At 42.1% G+C, this 18,125-nt stretch overlaps 1 protein-coding gene across 8 annotated transcripts in view; it reads right to left on the minus strand.

Moving 5' to 3' along the window:
• GRID2 (glutamate ionotropic receptor delta type subunit 2) overlaps positions 1-18,125 on the minus strand; it is an 857,916-nt gene that overhangs the window by 396,057 nt on the left and 443,734 nt on the right. For all 8 annotated transcript variants that reach the window (XR_013224929.1, XM_077300873.1, XM_077300872.1 and 5 more), the window contains one exon: positions 2,609-2,893. Coding sequence is in view for 7 of the 8 variants with exons in the window: in XM_077300873.1 (XP_077156988.1) it covers positions 2,609-2,893 (285 nt within the window). In the remaining variant the exon portion in view is untranslated. The remainder of the gene's footprint in view (positions 1-2,608; positions 2,894-18,125) is intronic.

Here is an 18,125-nt window from a genome sequence, read left to right on the forward strand (position 1 = left end):
CTGACACATTGTTTTCATTCATTAACTGCTTCTTTCTTTGAATTTTGTTCAGACCCAACAGAAGAAGGAAGAGTGCAAATTAGGTTACTGGGTGATGCTCAGTCCTTTATGGGTTTCTTGGCAACAGATATACATGGCTTCCCTTTTGTCTGGACTTGTCAAAATGTTTGGAGAAAGAATCAAAGTTGTCTGCCAGATATGGCAATGGAATTGCACAGCAGCCAGTTGCTGATCTTGGACCAGAAAAGGTGCAAAGAACACAATAGTTCTAAGATGAAAACTGGTAGGAAGAAGAGACAGAATGAGGCTGGGAAATGTGTGAAAGACTGGGAATTAGGGAACATAATACACAAGTTTCTGCTCTTACTCTAATTCTAGGTTACAGAAGATGTCGCCCAGTAGACCATGTTCGGTGGCATGTGGCTATTCCCCCCAATCCTCTGCTGAACCCTACCAAATTTTTTGAGATGGGTATCAGGACAGGATGCTGGCATCCTGTTCCTTCCTCTCACATCCCATTCTGGAACCTCCTCCGTGCATCCCAGCTGGGATGGGGCAAGGAGTTTTTTGGGGAAGGCAGGAAGATCAAAATGTCAAAATATCTATGTAGTGTCCCCTCCCCCTACATTATTTTTCCCCGATAAAGGATATGGCTAGAGGAAACTAGTTTCTGATTTTCTTAACTTTAAAATTTAACATTCTTAAATTGTTGATATTGTAAATCTGAATTGTATGTATGTATGTATGTCCATCCATCCATCCATTTTATTATTCGATTTTTATCCCGCCACTCTCAGGAACAGCTTGTGGCTTAACTTCTGTTAAAACCCCAATTAAAACCACACACAAAAACAAACACAAAATAGGTGGCAATATTCCCCTACAGCCCACCCAGCCTGTCCAGACAAACCATCTACCTCAGGGTATGGGGTTTGCCTGATGTTCTGGCACAGCCTGAGAGGCTGCTGACCTTCCTGGCTCTAACCTCAGCCAAAGACCTGGTGGAAGAGCTCTGTTTTACAGGCCCTGTGGAACTCTGACAGCTCTGTCAGGGCCCTTAGCTCTTCAGGGAGCTCATTCTACCAAGTCAGGCCCAGGCCCAAAAAGGCCCTGGTCCTGATCAAGGCCAGGCATACTTCCCTTTTAATGAGGGAACCCACCCTGAGCCTCCGTAGAAGGGCGGACTATAAATATAATTAACGCTAACAACAACAACAACAACAACAAAGAACCTCTCCAATAGTCAGCATTATTTGTTCTGAGACATGTTCCCTGGTGAGACATTCTAGGTGCCTGTTTGCTGGCTATTCTTTGCTTTAAATTGGTTATCCTGAGTCAATATGCAATATTTTATAGGTTCTCAGGGTACATCAACATAACATTTGGATTTTGACCTATCATGGAACTATAGGAGAGGCCCCCAACCTTTCTGAGCCTGTGAGCACTTCTGGAATTGGGAAGGGATGGTGTGGACCACCCCAAAATGGCTGCTGTAGAAGGCAGAGTCAACCCGAAACTGACTTCCATGAGATTTGTAGTCAAATTCAATGCCTCCCTCTTCACTTTGCAAATGAATTGCAAAAGAGAAATAATTCACATAATTCAAACCAGAGAGAGAAGGGAAGGTCACTGTGGAAAAATATACCTGTGGAGGAAATCAGTTCAGATGACACCTGAAAATAAGAGAAGCCATATGCTGAAGAGAAATAACTAAAACATCCTCTTACGGTTTTAGAAAATCTGACATGGGTGTGTGTGTGGGGGGGAGATTACTTCCTAAACTCGCGTGCACAAAGCTCACATGCACATTCACAAAGCTATCCAAGGAAAATGAGTGAGTTTGAAATTCATGCTGTTGCGTTAAATCTCCAGAGAGAGAGACTCCTCATTCAATTCACCAGCATACAATACTTTTTCCCTTCTCAATAACGGTAATAGGACTTATATAAAGGGGCAAGCGTGTTCCCTGCTCCCACATGGCTATTTTAAATTCCTCCTCCTCTAAGGACAGCATAACGGGATGAAGATTTGTTAAATTATGCTGTCTAATTTAAAAGGAAAGATATCATGTGTGCTGCCCTCTGAATTGCCATTATCCATTTCAGTAGGAAACAAGACACTGGGAAGATGACAGATGAAGAAAGATGGGGTAATTTGCACACATGAAGGCTCATCTTGGCTTTCCTTTAAATTGGCTCCTAGGTCAAATCTGAAGCCTGTTTCAGCTGAGTTGCATATTCAGTTTTTCTTCCAAATGTTCTCAGGCACATAAAGAACATTCGCATGTGACACAAATTGTTCAAAAGGGTTGCAAATGTGCTTCTCAGAGTCAGAAAAGGGGGGGAGGGAGGATCCCCAGAAATGCTTAATTTGGCTGTTATCAAAAGAATTATCAAGCAAAGCCGTAAAAGTTGATGATGGTTTTCGGAAAGAAGGAGGATTTTTTTTTAAATGAAGGATTAAGTGAAATGCTAATGCTGTCATAAAATGCTCCAGGAGCAGTGTAATCTAGTGGAAGGTTTTAAGGATCTTAATGCAATTGTGTTTAATGATATTATATGCATTTAATGATAACAATTACCCCCTGGTACAAACAGTAAATACTTACCGTACTCGCTATCATAGAAAATAATGAATTTTTGCCAGGCGTATTCTGTGACCACCCTCAAGATGACATCATTGATATAGACAGGCGGGCGAACAAAGAGCGTGTAGTCATCATTCCTATTGCTCCTGGTGGTCCCACAGCCACTTCTTGGAGTTCCAGCTGTTGACCGCTGGATGAAGAGGTGAGGGATGTGCATAGCATCTGCCAGGGACTGGAGGGATCCAGCTGACGTACAGCCAATGGAACTGACAAGTGCCAGGATGCCATGGTTCATTAGGTCACAGGCTGAAAGAAAACACAATGATATTCAAGATGATGTGGGCAATTCAGTGGGCACATGCCTTGTTGGGTATGGAAAGGGGGAGATGATGTGTCTCATTGACCCAAAATACCAAGGCCTGGCTGACCTGCAACCGCTCCAGTCAAGTACAAAGAGGCTGGAGAGTTTTCATGAATTCATTGATCTTGTCTCCTCTTAAAAACAGTCCATTCTGAGCTGTCCATGTAGTGATATCGAAATCATGAGGCATGTCTGTATTCATTTCAAACTGGTAAACATATTACCACTAATGAGAGCTATTCGACTGGCTATCCTTCACAGACTGGAAGCAGAATATCGCCAGAAAAAGAATCTACATCTATAAATATAGCCTTCTGAGGACTCATACAGACATTAATAACAGAATTCAATATTAAATTAACTGGAGTTCCCAGGGAGATAAATACTCAAAATCCAACACAAAAAGCTCTTGGGGTAGGATATTTGAATTAAGTGTGGAGAGATTTTGAAGGGATATTGGCGCAGATTAGTTGTCAGTTTTTGAAGGAAGATGTGTGTATATTTGTATAAAAAGTGCAAAAAGTACTATGAAGAAAATAGCAGGCAAGATCTAGACCTTCATCTCCTGCCAAGGGCAATTCATACCTGATTTGTGCAAGTATCATCCCATTAAGAGGGATTTGTTTGAGATAACCACTTCCGCTGGAAGGATTTGGACAACCTACAAACTGCTGGTGCAAGACTTTCTTACGTTCTGAACACCTGGACAAATGGTAACACAGACCTTCCTGGCGAAAAATTAATGGATAGCAATTCTAAGTACATGGGTAAGATTCAGGCATTACACAGCTGACTGGTAGGCCATATGTTTTGCATGCAGAAAGTTCCAGGTTCATTCCTTGGTATTTTCAGTTAAAGAATTACATGGGTCAAGGGAGGAAAGCCCTCTGCTTAAGACTCCAGGGCAGCCTTCCTCAACTTTTTAACCATTGAAACATTCTTCAGGCTTCAAGAAACCCCAGAAGTGATTGTCCAGAATGTGTAAATGCCCACCTGGGCCCCTCCCCTTATTTATCAGATGGTATGATCATATATGGTCATGTCAACCCCCAATGTCTAATGATGGCTCCCACCCATTCGGGAAACCCTTCCAGGGTCATCAAGAAACCCTAGGGAGATATTTGAGTAAACAGCAAGGAAGTAGATGGAACAATTTCTGACTCACTTGTAGAGCAGCATTATATGTTGATGTCCAATATTATTCTTTTATCTATGTTCCCTATAATGAAGATTACCATGCACCCAGAATTGGTTAGCTTTCCCTGAGGAAACTCTGGATTTAATGAATGAACAGACATGAAGCTGCCTTTACTGACTCAGAGCATTGATCCATCAAGGTCAATACTTCCTACTCAAACTGGAAGCATCTTTCCAAAGTTTTAGGTAGAGGACTTTCACATCATCTACTATACACATCACCTACATATTTAAGGGATTACATCTCCTAATATGTTCCCCAGAGAACATTACACTCCACCAACACCAATTTACTGGTGATCTCTGACCCCAAGAATATGCACCAGGTTTTGACCAGAGCCAGGGTCTGGCTCCAACCTGGAAGAATGAGTTGCCAGCTGAGATCCAGATGGATCTGTCAAAGTTCTGCAGGGCCTGTAACATGGTACTCTTCCACCAGGTCTATGGTTGAGACCTGGGTTGTAAGAAGCTTTTTGGGCCTCCTTTCATTCACATCTCTCTTCGCTCCCTCTATTTATTGTTGTCATCTCCAGGCTTGAGTAGCCAGAGAGGGAGCTAAGAGGGTGAGGGGTGGGGATTTTGAATTTTAGTAATGGATTTTTACTATTGTAATATATTTTATTGTGTATGAGATTTTAGTGCTGTGAACTGCCCTGAGAAGAGGCAGTATAGAAATTCAATAATGATAATATCCTTTGAATGTCTAGCAGATACCTTCTTGCATGCCAAGCAGATGTACTGCTATTGAGCCACATCCTCATCTTTGAGTTCCATATGTGTTCATTAAATAATTTTAACTGTAGGGCATCAAGTCACAGCCAATTTATGGCATATCCCAGGAACAAGGAGTTTTCAAGGCAAGAGATGAGCAGAGATAATTTGCCATTGCCTTCCTCTGCAACCCCAAACTTCCTTGGTGGTCTCCCACCCAAGTACTAACTATGGCAGACCCTGCTCTGATGCAGTCGAGCTAGTCCGGTCTAGTTAAGATGCCATGTTAATTAACCATGAGTCAAATGTATCAAAATGGTAATTAGGTTGTCAAGAAAGGGAAAGACAACCCTGCAGATTTCTACACAGAGATTCCAGGCATGTGAAGGTCCAATCTGTCCAATCTATGCGAAAGATCTGAATACATCCTGATACACTTGTAAACAGAATTCATGTTTGCAAACTGTAGTTCAGAATTTCTGCAAGACTGGAATGGGAGAGCACAGGAAACATGGAGCTGTTTATGCATAAAGTAACACCTTGTAACTAATGGTCCAGTTAATGAAGGCTGAGCAACAGTAGAAAATCTTGAAGTGCTACACTAATGACATCCACATTAATACCAGGGGTGTTTATCATGATTAATGTTACTGCAATTGATAAATATCAAAGGAATTAATAATGATTAAGTCTATAATTTTGACACATTACCCCAGTGAGAAATAAGCAGAGGATGAAGTGTTTACTCTGGCTTTCTAACAGAGCGAAGAAGCAATGCAGATTAACTTGTGCCGAGGTTTTCCATGCCCAATTTGCACTTGGCCAACAACATGGCCAGCTGACCTACTCCTAAAGAGCTCCTTGCAAGCAAATGCAGATCTAATAAACTTCTGCTTCAAACTCCTGCTGCTTCCGTGTGTAGATGTGCTAGAAACTTTGGCCATTTTAGTACTCACTGGTCATCATTGAGCATGTTTAATGCGTGCTACAAGAATGCAAATAGCTTAACCCAAGTCAAGATTTAGGTCTAGTACATTTCAATACCAGGGAACATTACAGTATTACAAAAATAATACCTTTGTACATAGTCATTAATTCACCTGCAACAAACATATCAGTACAGGCTAATGGGCGATATTCCATGGTTTCGTAGATGTATTTACCAGTCCTGTTACCCAAGACCCTTTCTTCAGCTGGCATGGTGTAGTAATTAAGAGTGGTGGACTCTAATCTGGAGAGTCGGGTTTGATTCCCCACTCCTCCATATTAAGCCTGCTGGGTGACCTTAAGCCAGTCACAGTTCTTCGGAACTCTCTCAGCCTCACCTACCTCACAAGGTGCCTGATGTTGGAAAAGGAAGGTGCTGAGATGCTCCTTAAAGAAATGTGGGGTATAAAAAACTATTCTTCTTCTAAAACCCAACTCTTCTTCTGCTACTTGGAGATGTTGGTGATTCTGCCTTCAAGAGAGAAAAATAGTTCCTCTACCTATTGATAGCTTTCCTGCTCTTCTGCTAATCTGGAACTAACAATGCAATCCTAAACAAAGTTATACCCTTGTATGTTTCACCAAGTTAATAGTTTCAGAAGGATGCAACCCAGTTAGGATTGTATTGCAAGTATAATATCTTAAATCTATTCATACCATCTCTCATCAAGGTGATGCACATTGGGGCAAATGAGCCTTCGGGGAGGGCGGTGAATGAATGAATGAATGAATGAATATCCCAGCTTCAAATACAGGCTAATGGGGTCTGAACTTGCTGAGACTGACTGGGGAAAAGAACTTGGTTGGCATCACGGTAGAAGCAAACTCTTATGCTAGGGATTATTAGGAAAGGAACTGAGAATAAAGTGGCCAATATTGTAATGTGCCTGTATAGATTTATGGTGTGGCCTAATTTGGAATACTATGTACAGTTGTGGTCACCATTAGGGATAGGCACAAACCAGTTCACAACCTCAAATTTGTAACAGTTTTGGCTGGTTCATGCCTTACTGGACCAAGTTTCAAAGAAGCTCCCGCTTGAACATTTCCCAGATCTTTTATATGGTCGGATTCAGAGTTTGGACCATTTAGACCTAGCAGTTAAGCAGGGTGGTCCACTCCTCAGATGGCAGTTTTAAATGGCTCTGAGCCATTTAAACCACCCATTTCCCTCACTTCCAAAAGGGGAACAAAACTGTTCACTATTTTTTTTTTAGTTTGCCAGCCATTTCAGACTAATTTTAATGCCACTATTCATGTCAAGCATTTATTTGTTTTATCATTTTGAAAGAAACACTTCATATGCTATATTATCTTTATTTTTATAACAAACAACCGGAAGAATAGTTGTTTTTTATACCCTGCTTTTCACTGACAGCAAGAGTCTCAAAGCAGCTTATAATCGCCTTCCCTTTCCTTTCCCCACACCCTGTGAGGTAGGTGAGGCTGAGAGAGCCCTGATATCACTGCTTGGTCAGAACAGCTTGATCAGTGCTGTGGCAAACCCAAGGTCACCCAGCTGGCTGCGTATGGGGGAGAGGGGAATCAAACCTGGCTCGCCAGTTTAGACGCTGCCACTCTTAACCACAACACCAAGCTGAATCAGACTAGTATTCCATATAGTCCAATACATGTTTGCAGGCCTGCACGTACACACACGCACACACACTGCACCATATCCCAAATTTTGGACTTTCTAAAAGCAGCCAGAAAAAGGAAACACTAAGGATGCACTTGGCACTTTGTCGCACAGCACATTTTCTTCATTCCCAAAGTTTGCATTTTTATTACTCCAGCTGATTAATACCAACTTATCTTGTTAATTATTCAACGTCTAAGCTCCTTGCCTTCTCCTTTTCATGAAAACAAAGAAAATTAAGCAGGCTATATTTTTAGTCACTTTATAGTCATTTCCCCCCTATTTAATTCTCGAAGGGGAAATGCTGCACTATCGAGGTTGCAAATCTGCCTGAGAACAGCTATTCCTTAAAAAAATAATTAAAATTTCATATATATATATATATCTCCAAAGCCTTTGTTCTAGAAATAATTTTTTTTGAGTGTGGAGGAGGATGTAATCATATTTGATTTTACAATGCTCTCTTTACTGCTTTGAGTCTTTAGTCCTTAGTACACAGAAACCTGCTGCCACATGGAGACTAATTTTAAGATAAGAGGTGCCCTGCCAGATCAGACTAGCGTTCCATCTAGTCCAGCATTCTATTTCACACAATGACCAAATAGAGCATAGAGCAGGGGTAGTCAAACTGCGGCCCTCCAGATGTCCATGGACTACAATTCCCAGGAGCCCTTGCCAGCATTCGCCAGCGAATGCTGGCAAGGGCTCCTGGGAATTGTAGTCCATGGACATCTGGAGGGCCGCAGTTTGACTACCCCTGGCATAGAGCCTAAGGCAACCCCAAGCCTCCTAGTACTGGCATTCAAAGGTTTCATATCTCTTTGGCTAGCAGCCATTGATGGATTTGTCTTCCATGAATCAAACAAACAGATGTGACTTCCTTGACTGAGAATCCATGTGGACATTCACTGGAATCTAAACAGCACACCTGGTCAAAGCACTACTGTGGGGAACATCTCCTGGAGATAGTGGTCCAACTACTATGCTGGGAGATGTCCTCTTCAATGGCAGTGGTAGAATGTTCCACAGTGGAATGGTACTCTTCCACCAAACGTAGAGAAACCACTCCACACGTCTTCTTTGAAACATCAGAACTACAGTTGTTAAGCTCTGGAGACTCTTAAATAACACCCATTTCCTTGAGTCTCAACAACAAAAACAGACAAGGAACTAAGTAAATACATTCAATTTCCCTTTAAGGCTATAAGGATATAATAATATATGAACATATTCAGTTGCCTTATCAGACTTTTGAGTTCAGTACTGTCTGTTTTGGTCTTTCCCAATATCTGCCATCTGATCTTTCCCAATACCTGCTATGTGAGATCATTTAAATGACTAAAATGGGGGAGGCATGAAAATCTTGTTCTCCACCAAACAAGCTGCAAAATCCGATTTTCTCAAAGTCACCTTCAACCCACCCCACCCCAAATGATACCTGTCTTAATTGCTGCTAATATATTTTAGCATGGTCAACCTCCAGGTTACACCTGAATATTTCCTATTATTAAAATTAATCTCCAGACAACCATGATCCATCCTCCTAGAGAAAACAGCTGTTTTGGAAAATGGTTTCGATGGCATTGTATCCTGCTGAGGTCCCCAAGCATCAACCCCAATATCTCCAGTTATTTCCCAACCCTGTGTATTTCAGGCCGCCCCTTTACCAGTGGCAAGTTTAAGTAAGAATACTAAAATTAAATGTGCCTAAGTAATTTCCAATTGTGTTTCAAAGTAAATGGCCAGTTTTCACTATATAAAAGTTCCAGTGGCAATTTATTTAAGATTATGTGTTTGTCTCCTCCCAGTTGATAATTATCCATATGTCTTTACATTGTCTCTCTTAAGTAACCTCTTAAGGTCTAGGCTTACAAACCATTTTCCTCCTTTGCCACCCAAATTTATAGCCACTATCCTAAAGTCAATACTGAATGGACTGCCAATGTGATCAAGCTACATTAAATGTGCCATTAGCAAGACAGAATGCTTTCCTTCTAAAACATCTTTACATGGTGTTGTATGAAATGGTACATTCAAAAAAGCAATTCTATTAGAATTGTGATTACAAGTCAGGGATAAATCTCCTGTTTGCAGATGAGAAGTTGTACTGTTACAAGATTAAGAGCCTGATTCACAGGCTATTTAAGGTAATGGAAACATCTAGTTGACTTTAGCATATCAGACGGATGATTCTCGCTTTATTTAATCTTCCAGAAAATCTTTTTGCCATCATCTTTTCTGGCAAACAAGCACATGTGTGGCTCTGATGTATTATCAGAGTGTCTCAAAACAAAAGTTTTTCTTCCATGGAACACTGACAAATCCAGGTGAGCTGCCATGTTGTCTTAGGTAAAGATACTCACTTCCTCATACGTGCCCATTGCAAAGGAAGAGTGGTAGCAAAAACAAGCTGTCCTTTAGGGAGATGTGTACGACCACTGTTGATCTTCTCACAGAGGGACCCCGGGTGCAGCCATTCTCAAAGGGGGCCATATGGACTCCTGAGGGGTCATGGCATATTTGAAGGAGGCCACAGACTGGAAAATATGAGGAGGGGAGCCCAAAGGGTTTATGGAGCTACTGAACTGATGAAATATCCTTTTTATAACATATGGCATCATTAATTGCTAGAAGGTTTGACCGACAAGGGAAATAAAAATAAACAAACTGTTCCTTTGTGTATGCCTGAATTAATGTATCCCAAAAAAATGAACGTGCATGCTTCTCTTGGTCAAATGTTTAGAAATCTGTCTCATGTGCATAAGTAAGGCTAGGTACACCAAGTATAGTTAATTCAATCTGAGCTTAGGCCCTTTTTAGCCTAACTCATTGCACAAACCTACTGCAGGGGGTCCTAGAACCTCAGAAGAGCTTCTGAAAGGTTTGTGGCCAAAAAAGGGATAAGAATGGCAACCCCTAGTGCAGTGGTCCCCAACCCGCGGGCCGCGAAGGCCTTGGCGCCGGGCCGCGGCTCCCTCTCCCTGCCCCCCCCCCGCAGTAAAAAAACTTCCTGGGCCTCAAGCTTGCGGCCCGGGAAGCTTCTTACTGCGGGAGGGGGGGGAGAGGGAAACAGGGCTGCGCGGCTTCACATTGCGCATGCGCGGCCCGGCCGCCCATACACAATGTGCGGCCGTGGCCGCGGGCAGTTGCCCTGCCGGTCCCCAGCCTCAAAAAGGTTGGGGACCGCTGCCCTAGTGGACTCACAAAGGCCTATTATGCACGGGTGATTTCCCTTTGTTTTTACCACGAATGTCTGACAGTTTTCCCCCTTGTCCTCCCAATAGCACTCAGTTTGCTATGTAGTTGCTGTTTTACTGGGTTGTCTGAGAGGGGGTTTGTGCTCATTTTTCTCTTGCTTCACTTCCAAGATGAAGGTAAATTCAGAAGCATACAAGTGCTCTTGGATTTCCCCTTCTTCCCTTCTCCCATCCCTTGGAGGTCCTTCCTCCCACTCTACACCCTTTGCCATCCTCCCCACTTCTTCGGTGTAATAAGCTCCAATATTGCTTACTTTCCCCATCATGAGCATTTTGGGATATTCTTATTATTTAATTTATAGGTGACATCTCTTCACAAACAGGCTTGGGATGAATGTAGCGATATGAGCTTATTGCTAAACTTGTATTGCTGGGCGGGGGGAATTAGTGACAAGGAAAGGCTAAGGCACACGCAGGAGTCTTTTTATAATTACAGAGAACACCATTCAGAAGTAGTGATTTGTGTGTGTGTGCATGCCACACATAGATTGGACTAGCAAACACTTTCTCACAAAATGTTGCTCTTCTAAATATAATTCCTCCTAACATTACGCAGGAAAATCCCAAACATGGGACACAGCTTTTTGGTAATAGTGCGGGCAGCAAGATGTATCAGTTAACTGCTGACAAGCATATAACTCTTGTCACGTGGGCTCCAATTTTAATGCTGGTTATATAAGTCAGAAAGACATGTGGCATGGATATGAAGATTACATTTGGAGGTGTATTGCAAGAATTAATCACGATAATTGCTGTTAACAATGCACAGATGAAGTATTTAACTGGTAAAGGTAAAGGTATCCCCTGTGCAAGCACTGGGTCATGTCTGACCCTTGGGGTGACGCCCTCTAGCGTTTTCATAGCAGACTCAATACAGGGTGGTTTGCCATTCCCTTCCCCAGTCATTACCATTTTATCCCCCAGCAAGCTGGGTACTCATTTTACCAACCTTGGAAGGATGGAAGGCTGAGTCGACCTTGAGCCGGCTGCTGGGATCGAACTCCCAGCCTCATGGGCAGAGCTTCAGACAGCATTTCAGCTGCCTTACCACTCTGCGCCACAAGAAGCTCATTTTATTTAACTGGTAGTCTCCACCAATATCCTGGGGATTCCTTCAGTGATTTCCCATGTTGAGCACTGATGCAGATATCACGGAAGGTCTTCACAAACCCATTTCCACACTTTTCTACTTAATAATACAAAAAAGAAAGGGGGGGGGGAAGCAGACTGGGAGTCATATTATACTCTCAAGTGATTGTATTCCAGCCCCATTTATCCTGGAGAGAGGAGTTAATTTATGCCCTAACAAATCATTCATTGCAATGAGCCTGCACTGAGCAAGAAACATGTATCCTAAATACCTTGGCACATCCGGAGGCACTGATGAGGGTCTTAAATCATCTCTTGTTGAAAAAGGCAAAGGGGAATTCAAACAATTTCACTTTTCAATCCAGAAATAAGCCTAACTGAACTCAAAGGCAGCAACAATTGGAATCTGAAAGCACTTTTGTTCTGTTATTGTATGGGATTCATGTTGGGCGTACTTGAAAAGACAGAGGCTTTCCCTGGTGTCTGTACACCAATTCAGGGCATCTGAAACCTTTAATGTATATGGGAAGTGTACTAATATGCATAGTGGTACCTGTTTGTGCAAATTACAGACTGGACGATTAACATGACCATTGCAGCTGGCATAGCCCACTTGGGCAAATTCAGCATAATGTGCACATATTTTATCTATTCACTTCCTTTCACTGTGTGTTTAATAATTCACAATCAACAGCATAAGAAGGCACTAGTTGGATGCAGCCTACAAGTAGCACAAGGCAATGGCATTTAGCAGAATTAGCCTGTTTGAAAATTTCACCTCTCATCTCCCTTTATTTCTTTGACTAACAAAGACAACAGTTCAGATACAGCAATAAAGCAAGGTCCAGAAGCAACAAGGTTGAGAATGAGTATGGCATTCAAAAAGCAGTAGCAAGCTACTAAATCATGTCCATACAATTCAACACCAGTGTGTAGCTAACTTGGTAATGTGATCATAGCAAAGGCATCAAATGTAATCAGACTGAAGAAGAGCCAAAGGGAGGGCTTTGAGATCAGATTTCAGATGGCACAGCAGATGGAGTGTCAAGGGACGGCCAGAATAGGCAAGCCAAAACCAAGGATTACTAAAATAATCTGGGAAGGGAAGTTAGGCCAGCCTTGCCCACACACTAAAGTGCATATTTATACCCACATATCCATACATTCGGTAAAATGAGTACCCAGCTTACTGGGGGGTAAACAGTAATGACTGGGGAAGGCACTGGCAAACCATCCCGTATTGAGTCTGCCATTAAAACACTGGAGGGCGTCACCCCAAGGGTCAGACATGACCTGGTGCTTGCACAGGGGATACCTTTACCTTTTTTATCCATACATTAGAGCCTCTTGTGGCTCGGAGTGGTAAGGCAGCAACATGCTTTCTGAAGCTGTCTGCCCATGAGGCTGGGAGTTCGATCCCAGCAGCCGGCTCAAGGTTGACTCAGCCTTCCATCCTTCCGAGGTCGATAAAATGAGTACCCAGCTTGCTGCTGGGGGGTAAACGGTAATGACTGGGGAAGGCACTGGCAAACCACCCCGCATTGAGTCTGCCATGAAAACGCTGGAGGGCGTCACCCCAAGGGTCAGACATGACCTGGTGCTTGCACTGGGGATACCTTTACCTTTACCTTTACCCATATATCATCCGACCATTTGATGGGTATCTCATATATCTACTTTCCACAAAGAAAATCCACAATGGATGACACCCAAAATTGAAACAAGGCAAGAGTTTCTTTGGTTATTCAGTAGTCATTAATACTTTTCAAGTGGACTAGATGACCTAGGAGGTCCCTTCCAACTCTGTTATTCTATTATTCTTATTCTAGGTTATTATTCCTAAGAATTGTGTAAGGTGGTACATGTATGTTTTATGCATTTGTAAAATTAATACAACTGCTTATAGGAATCCAAATTTTCAAAAAAACCAAAACTTATTAATTCACTCAATTGACTCTTAAGGTTAAACTGAAACCATAGCTAAAGCTCTTAGTTTGCTTGCATGGTGAAAAGGATCTTGTAACCACCAGTCTGGTGTGAAACTAAGAAGTACCCCAGTGACCTCCAAGGATGTAAATAATATTCAGTGGGAGTGGACAAAAATATTGATGGCAAACCACGTATAGTTCTTTCAGTGTGCTAAAATTAGAATGTCAACAGTTTTCAGTGCTTTCACTTCCTCCTCAAATTAACGCTGTAAGTGAAGTCTTTAATTTTTTAAAATTATCATTCCAGTAAAAAGACTTTCCACACAATGCTCTGAATGTTCTTGAATATAAGATTTTGCCCACATCTGATTCATCTTTCCCCCCTAATAACATATTTAACTTCAAATATGTGTTGCCATTCAGGCATTACATTAATGCAGGGTAGTTATAAAAATTCGCTTTATGGAATATTATTCAAAATTAGGGTTGCCAACCTCCAGGTGTGTCAGCCAAACATGAAGACCATGGGAAGCAAATGTTTAACAAAAGTCCCAAGTTCATTTTGTAATGGTAAGAGCTTCAATAATGACAGAGATATTTGGAAGGGGGTATGTGCCTGTTAACACCACTAGGGACTTAATTCGAATTCTGATGAAGATTTATTATTTGAAAGTTGCGTTACCGGAAACTGTTTAGTTCTTGGTAAGCTAGTCATCAGGGAGTTCTTAATAGAAGAAGAAGAAGAAGAAGAAGAAGAAGAAGAAGAAGAAGAAGAAGAAGAAGAAGAAGAAGAAGAAGAAGAAGAAGAAGAAGAGTTGGTTCTTATATGCCGCTTTTCCCTACCTGAAGGAGGCACAAAGCGGCTTACAGTCGCCTTCCCATTCCTCTCCCCACAACAGACACCCCTGTGGGGTAGGTGAGGCTGAGAGAACCCTGATATCACTGCTCGGTCAGAACAGTTTTATCAGTGCTGTGGCTAGCCCAAGGTCACCCAGCTGGTTGCATGTGGGGGAGCGCAGAATCGAACCTCGCATGCCAGATTAGAAGTCCGCACTCCTAACCACTACACCAAACTGGCTAAGGAAGTAGATAAGGAAGATTTTATTGAAGCTACCACAAAATAAATTTGGAATTTTATTAAACATTTACCTCTCACAGTCTTCATGCTTAGCTACCCATACTATGTGGCTAATTTATTTATGTGATTTTATCCTCCTGATGTGGCCTGGAGATCTGCTGGAATTACAACTGATTTCTGGACCTCATGTTCTAATTAGGCATCAGAAAGTTTTCTGAAAACCTTTACAGAACCAAAGCAAAATAGCATAATCAGGGGAGGGGAAATGGATATAAAAATGGTGGGAGTTAGCAAGGGAGGTAGCATTTCTACCTCAGATTTTTCTGCACAGCTGAATCTCAGTTTCATTACTTAATAGAGATACTAGCAATGCCATTTTAAGCAGAGTTACACTCCTTTTATTGTTACTACTACTCAGGATATATTGCATAATAATGCATAAGTAGAAATAATAATTCATAGCATGTAAATGAATAAACTTCCCTCTTATTTTCTCACTCCAAAACATAATAAAAATTATCCAATGGTCATTAAGTCTGTCAGAACATTGTGAGTTATTATTTTGAGGCCTTTGATAATATGCTAACTCTATTAACAAAGCAATGTACCAAATATGATTAAACCAATTGCTCATAAAAGGAGGCGCTAATTTTTTCCCTGTTTGCGGCCATAGCCAACTTAGCGGCTGTAAACAAACTCAAAATGAGCTCCAGCAACATACTCCTTTAAATGTTCTAATAAATTGTCTTACGCTTAAAAGGAATACTGCAACACAATATTCCATCAACAAATGCAACAACATCTTTCCAGAAAGACTGAGTCTTTGAATAATGAACCAAGCAAGTGATGAACCATACCTAAGCAATACCGTGTAAAATAACAACCAATATCAAGAAGATATCACTGAAAAGCAGAAAAGCACCTCCAAGGAGGTGCAAATAACCACCACCCAGGGACATTTCATCTTGGGAAAACAGCACAGGAGAAGGCAGGAGTTCCCCTCACCTCACACTACAGCCCTAAACTGAATTAGACCCCACAGAATTTAAACTACAGTTATCAACTCTGCATTAAGAAATGCCTGGAGATTTTGGGGCAGAGCCTGGGAGGGTGGGAAAAAAGGGAGATGAGGGGTTTAGTACGGTATGATGATATACAATCCACATTCCAAAGTAGCCATTTTCTCCAGGAGAAGTGGGATAAAATAAATAAATGAGCACTCTGTCTGGATGTCAGTGGTTATTCTGGGGAAATTTCTGCACATTAGTAAAAATAGTGTCATGCCCGTGGAATGGCAAAGTGTGACATTATATCGCGACCCCAGGCCCTCCTCACCTTTTTGCTGCCTCAACTTTACCTGCCTTCTTTTTGCACATCTTACCCTCCTCACCTGCTGCTGGAAGAGGCAGAAGTTAATGATGTGCCTCATACTCATCGCACTTACACCTGTCAATCAATTCAGGCAACCAATCCCCTTCCTTCATATTCTGACACAATTTAAAGGTCCCATGATGTTCGCTATTTTTTAAAACCATACTTCTCCGTTGCAATGCCTATGCAGATGTATAGTGTTTTTGAGCGCCACCCCTTATGGGGTCATGAGTAGGCTTGTGCACAAAGGGCCCGATTTGGCTACCTCAGCTTCTGCGGCCATGAAAGTCATTGGCATCATAGACTATAATGTGAATTTTGGCATTCCCAACGTTCCTGTAGCCTGGGGGGTTGAGGTACAGCATTCAAACTTTCAGGGTAGCTCCGGGAGGCTCTTCCCTGACTCCCCTAAACATTTCAAAATGATTGGTCCAAGGGGTCAATATCCAGGTGCTCCCAAAGAGGGTGCCCTGTTCCCTCCATTATATCCCATGGAGAGTCCGTCCCATAAGATTTAATGGAGTGTATGGGGGCACCCTCTTTGGGAACACCTGGACATTGACCCCTTGGACCAATCATTTTGAAATTTGGAGGGAAGTCAGGGAAGAGCCAGATGCGGGATCTGGATGACGTCATGTGGAGGGGCCGGAATATAGCGTCTTCATTAGGTAAGCATTAAGCTACATTTATGGTGTGCAGAAATGCCCTGGGAGATCTCAGCCTTTGCCTAGAGGCCCAGCAACCCTAAGTTAAATGGATATGCCATGATCTGCTTTAGGGAAAACAAACTGAGTCTGGGTTTGACTGGTTAAAAAAAAATCTATCCGAGTGCATTTTGACACTCAGGCATCTGACGTCAGTGGACACACAAGATCTCTGCTCAGGATGGCTCCACAGGTCCCTCCATGCCAAATCTGTCATATTGTAAAGGATCACATTTCCCCATGGTCATTGCTACTCACAGAAAATTTGCCCTTAAAAAGATTAAGCTAACAGAGCACCAAAGGTGACAAAAACAAATTTAAATGGGTTTGAGGAAGAAGAAAAAAGTTTTACTTGCATTTATCACAGAATGTTTAAGGTCTGACATAACCCCAAGCATTTCCCCAAAATCACTTTTCACGACTGGTTAAGGTTGTGGTCAGCACAGGCCATGGAGGAATGAGAAGGAGATTTTTGCGAAACAAATACTTTATATTAAGGGTGATTTCAGACATGCTGGATAATGTCCGTCCACTCCTCTTTCAGTGTACTTTAGCAATCATTTGCAAGTGGATTTTGCCCTTTCACACAGTAAGTTGCAAAGTGAGTTGAAAGTGCATTATTCAGCATGTGTACAAGACCCAAAACTCTGGTGAAATAATTTCAGATGAGTCTTGTGTGGCTGGTTTCAGCCCAATAGTGTTATACTGTGCCTTCGTCAGAGCGCATCTGTTAGAATCTGCCAGTCTTGCCTGATTGTCAGCATTTCAAAGCATGTCAGCATGCAGCACTATCAGGAAAGCAGATGAGAAGCATGCAGCTATGAGCCATAGCCTATTCTGAAGCCCTTCAGTGGAGAGATCTGCCTTTGAGTAGATTTCTTTGAGCAAGTTGGGCTTTTTTTCAGAAATACGGATCTAAAAAGGGAAAATACAGGCAAGGTCACCTGTGTGAGCTTTTGACCTTGGCATGGTACAAGAGACAAGAATGCCAAGAGTCTTTGGCAGAGACAAGCCAGGTATGTCTTCTACACAAACGATAACGTCTGTAAAAGTTGCACGTTCACTCCCCTTCCACTGAGGCCCCATTTTTTATTCATTAAAGAGACCAGGAGGAGAGAAGGAACAATAAAGCAACACTAAATCCAAAGCCTTCCTTAACACTAAAGAACATGGGCAGAGTTAGACACTGCACATTAAAGAGCTTTGTGTAAAGATA

The sequence above is a fragment of the Paroedura picta genome, chromosome 10, assembly GCF_049243985.1.
Source record: "Paroedura picta isolate Pp20150507F chromosome 10, Ppicta_v3.0, whole genome shotgun sequence".
In the NCBI taxonomy this organism is placed as follows: Eukaryota; Metazoa; Chordata; class Lepidosauria; order Squamata; family Gekkonidae; genus Paroedura; species Paroedura picta.